The sequence below is a fragment of the Medicago sativa genome, chromosome 8 (assembly GCF_051527215.1).
Source record: "Medicago sativa cultivar Bolivia chromosome 8, Bolivia_mono, whole genome shotgun sequence".
Lineage (NCBI taxonomy): Eukaryota > Viridiplantae > Streptophyta > Magnoliopsida > Fabales > Fabaceae > Medicago > Medicago sativa.
In genome coordinates, this window is record NC_140756.1 from 29,813,240 (window position 1) to 29,818,161 (window position 4,922).

The window sequence follows — 4,922 nt, forward strand, 5'->3', positions numbered from 1 at the left end:
CCCAATAACTTATTCTTCTTTCTATTCTAACCTCCAATTCTACTTACACTAATAACTCTCATATTCTAATAAATAATAGAATAATGCTACATAATAAAATACTAACACCTCATATATATAAATAAATCACATAAATAGATTCTAACTTAATAAAAATAATTAAATAAAAGGAGGGCGTTACAGAGGAACTTTTACTAATTTTCTTAACACGTCTGCAAAAAAATTGTTCAAAAACTCAAGAGTTTAACCATAAATTAAACAAATTTGAATTGAGGAGAGACTAATACTGAGTGCAGGAAAAAAATTAGGGACTAAAATAACAATTAAAATTAAGTAAGGACTAAACTTAAAAGGTCACAATTTTATAGGGACCAAAAACATATTTAACCTAATAATTTATTTAAATATTTTAATAATTATAGCTAGGAAAAAAAATGGTTTCAAAATTTACATTAAGTTTTGGCTTATTGAAAACCATTATTCTTAAGAATTTGTGTAAGGAGTTCGAACGAATTTATGACACATATGTTTCATTTAAATCCACTATTATTTCCTTTTGGTGAAGATTGATATTACGTTGTTGAATTGTGTTACTAGCTTCGTTTACAAGAAGGATGAGATATATTTTTCACAACTTCAAGGATGCCATGTAACTCAAATTGAAGAGAAATATAAGATTTTATCAAATCTATGGTTTGAAGGAGAACAAAATATGCAAGAATTTGAAATGATAGAGATTGAATAAAAAATATAGCATCAAAGTGAACGACAGTCAAAAAATAAATTTTAGATTAAAAAATTAAACAAATGACATCCAAACACTAACAAAATAATCCATCATAATCATAATGTTGAGACTTCGGGAATGAGTCTACATTGGGTTGGACCATTATATTAGGGTAAAAGTAATCACACAAGTGATATTGATACCATGTCTTCACTTAAAATGTCTAAGAAACATGTATTTTGTTAACTCAACATAATACATCTATATTTTGACATTGTTAGATCTCATCATTTTTTTTTAAAAGTTCATCATGGGGGGGGGGGGGGGGGGGGGGTGTTTAAACTAGGTTGGATAATCGCATTATGCTAGGAGTAACAACAAAAGTGAAATTGACACCACATCTTCATCCAAATTGTTGACGCATTAGACATATGGGTCATTTAACTTATATGTTTCTCACCATCTACTCTTGCATCTAATGTGAAATTTTAACTCACATATGACTTATTGACATTTCTCGCTTACATGTGAGACTGTACATATGTAATCTGGTAACATAGTCAAATGAGATTAAGGAATACATAACAGGGTAAAAAGATGGGTTGGTGATGAAATAATAGAGGGAGGTTTTTGTTCATTTCTTTCATGCGAAGAGAGAAAATAAATTAGAAAAAAAGACAAAAAAAGAATTTGAAAATGAGAGAACTGATAAGGAAAAAAGGAGTGTTTGTGCTTTGTCTGTAAAAGTATATAAAATAAACTGAATATATGGTAATTTACGGGACTGCCGAAGGAGTTAGAGATTTTTGAGTAAATATTTTACCAAAAAAATAAACTAAATAAATAAAGCGCCACATTATTTAAAAAATTCTAATAACCATTTATTTTGTCAAATTAGCAAAACTCATATAGAGTTTTCCATTGTCAAATCTCACCAAAGACCAAAAGTGAAAGAATTTTAAATGATAAAGGCTGTATAAAAGATTTAATATGAAAGTGAATGATATCTAATAACAAAAATTTAAAATAAAAAATTAAACAAATGACATTAAAAAACTAATAAAACAATTTACCATAATGTTGGGATAATGTTAGGACTTTTGGGTGAGCCTAAACTGGGTTGAATCATTATATTAATTATTTTACCAAAAAATTAGACTCTATTAAAAAAAGAAGTCACATCATTTTAAAATTTCTAATAAGTATATATTTTTATCAACTCAGAATAATACATATGCATTCTTCTAGGGGATTCTACACTGAGTTTGATCAAACATTATACTAAGAGAAACCACACAAGTGAGATTGATATCATATCTTCGTCTAAAACCATTAGGTATCAGGTATTTGAGTCATCACACTTATATGTTGTTCAAAGTCTACTCTTCCATTCAATATATATAGAACTCTTTAACCCACACTCGACAGGTCAAATTATTTAAATCAGGTCAAATTAAGGCACGATTAAATAGTTTGGTTGGTGGTGGTTTCATGGAGTGAGTTTTAAGTTATTTTCTTCCATAAGAAGAAAGAAATAAAATTAAATGGAAAAAAATATGGAATTGAAAAAGGAATTTAAACATGAGAAGATAGGAGAAAGACAATAAATATTATGTGTTTTGTTTTCTTAAGAAAAATAAAAATATTATGCATTTTATTGTGGGTGTATAAGGAATAACGTGAGTTGTCGGTTATTTTATGGGTTTGTTGAAGGAGTTGGAGATTTTTCGGTATGGACAAAACTTAGGTACAATTCTTTAGGTGCTTTTCGTATGGTTCTTAACTAAAAATACACCTTTTTTTTTGGATATAACAAACTTTGATAAATTATGGATTTAAGGAAATCATGGTAAATTTAGTTAAGAACCATACGAAAAGCATCTAAGGAATTGTACCTAAGTTTTTTCCTTTGGGTAATTAGTTTACCAACAAATTAGATTAGTTAAATAATTTTAAATTGTCTAGTAAACATATATTTTTGTCTACTTAGCATAATGCATCAACATTTTACCATTTTCATTTGCCACCAAAGTCCAAAAGTGATTAAATTTGAAATAATAGACTTTGAATAAAATATTTCATATGAAAGAGAATGACATCCAAAAATTAAAAAAAGAACGGTTCATAACAATGCTTTGACTTTCAAAGAACACGACATTGAGTTTGATTATCTCATTAGATAAAGAGATTCCACACGAGTGAGTTTGACACCACACCTTAACCTAAATATTAATGAATTAGGTATATGACTCATACCACTCATATGTTTCTCAATATTTACTCTTGCATCCAATGTAGAACTTTAGTTGACACTTAAAACACTAACGTCTCTCACTCATGTTTGAGACTCTCTACATCTGTAACACCCGGAACCACACATGCTTCCTCCGTAAAATTGAATTAGGTTATTATACCATCGCTGGACCTTATAGAGGGAGTCAACATTAGTGTGGATCAATCTATTGGACATAAAACAACTATATAAATGAGAATAATACCACATCTTCATCCAATATTTTAATTACAAGGGAATTCTAGCCCGTGCTTGGCACAAGTATCCATACTAGGCTTTGTTAAAGGCATGCAAATCTCTGATATTTCTAGGATACTAGTGTTAGTTAATCACTAACAAAACACAAGCAAAAATGAGCGGAACTAAACAAAGTAGTAAAAGATTAACTAGAATATGTGTTACTTAGTCATGTAATTTTATTATTAAAAGAATATTAATAGGTATTCATTTGTATTAATTAGTCATTCATTTTGTATTCATTTTCTATTCATTAGTCATTAAGAGAATGATAGCAAATTGATGTATATAATGTACTCATATTATCAATGAAAAACATTCAGATATTTTCCTATATGGTATCAGCTAGGTTTTAGATCCTCTCCTACTTCTCCTAGCCACCCATCACCACCTCTTATTCTCTATACTTCCGCTATCAACCGCCATCCATGGCTAGCTCCAGAACAGTTGAATCAACCCCTCTCTCAACAAATTCCTCTCCCGTGACAGGCACATCTGTCTCAACGGGACCATCAAAAATTCACTCGGCCTTCACCATCAACAACGTGAAGTCTATCATTCCTGTAACCTTGGACAACGATTCAAGCCTCTACCTTTCATGGTCTGCCCTCTTCATGGTTCAAGCACGTGTTCATAATCTGCTTGATCACATCATCCCCCCAACCGATGTGAAGGCTATGCAGATCGCCGCTGATGTCAAAACCAATGATCCTGATCTTTGGAGCAGGCTCGATGCGGTCGTCCTTCAATGGATGTACGCCACTGTATCACAAGACATTCTCAACTCTGTTGTTGTGATCAATGACTCAGCTGAAGAATGTTGGAATCAAATTGCTTCGTTGTTTCACGACAACAAACATTCGAGGGCTGTCCACCTTGAAAATCAATTCACCAACACCAATCTTGAAGACTTCCCATCCACCAAATCCTATTGCACCCGCTTGAAGCTTTTAGCCGATCAGCTAGCAAATGTTGATTCTCCTATCACTAACACCCGATTGGTCCTAAAAATGATCTCCGGGCTCACAGACTCGTATGCCGGTTTTGTTACTTATATTCAACAACATGACCCACTACCTACTTTCGCAATCGCGAGATCGCGATTGGAACTCGAGGAGTCCACTATGATTCAACGAGTTGCTCGTGAATCCGGCTCATCACCAGGAGCTTTTGTTGCCAAAACACCAACCTCTCCTGATGAAACGGTTACCCAACCCTCCTCCCCAAGTAACAAGATTCAGTATCCTTGATACAACAACAACAACCCACGCAACAACCATGGAAAGAAAAATCAGAAAAACTCTGCTGCCCGAAACTCTGGCAGAGGTGGTCGGAATGGTACTGGTAATTCTGGCGGTGGCAGAGGTCAATTTTTCTCCGGGAATGGTGGTCGTGGTCAAAACCCACGTTGGCAACAATTCAACCCATGGCAATAGTGGACTCCATGGAACATGCCTCGATGCCCTTATCCTTCATATAATTGGGCAAGGCCCAATGTTGCAAACAACACTTAGCAACCAGGCGTTGTTGGCTCAAGACCTCAACAAGCTGCCTTCACCGCCGCGGCACCCCCCAGTCCAACAAACATAGAACATGCGATGCACACTCTGAGTATGGATCAACCTGATCCGTCTTGGTACATGGACACTGGAGCAACATCTCATA

At 33.6% G+C, this 4,922-nt stretch overlaps 1 protein-coding gene across 1 annotated transcript; it reads left to right on the forward strand.

Annotated features, from left to right (window-relative positions):
- The first annotated feature begins 3,422 nt into the window (after positions 1 to 3,422).
- LOC146898248 (uncharacterized) lies at positions 3,423 to 4,507 on the forward strand. Its single transcript, XM_085736530.1, has one exon. It carries the CDS (start codon positions 3,686 to 3,688, stop codon positions 4,505 to 4,507), a length of 822 nt encoding a protein of 273 aa, XP_085592656.1. The 5' UTR covers positions 3,423 to 3,685.
- Positions 4,508 to 4,922: the final 415 nt, after the last annotated feature.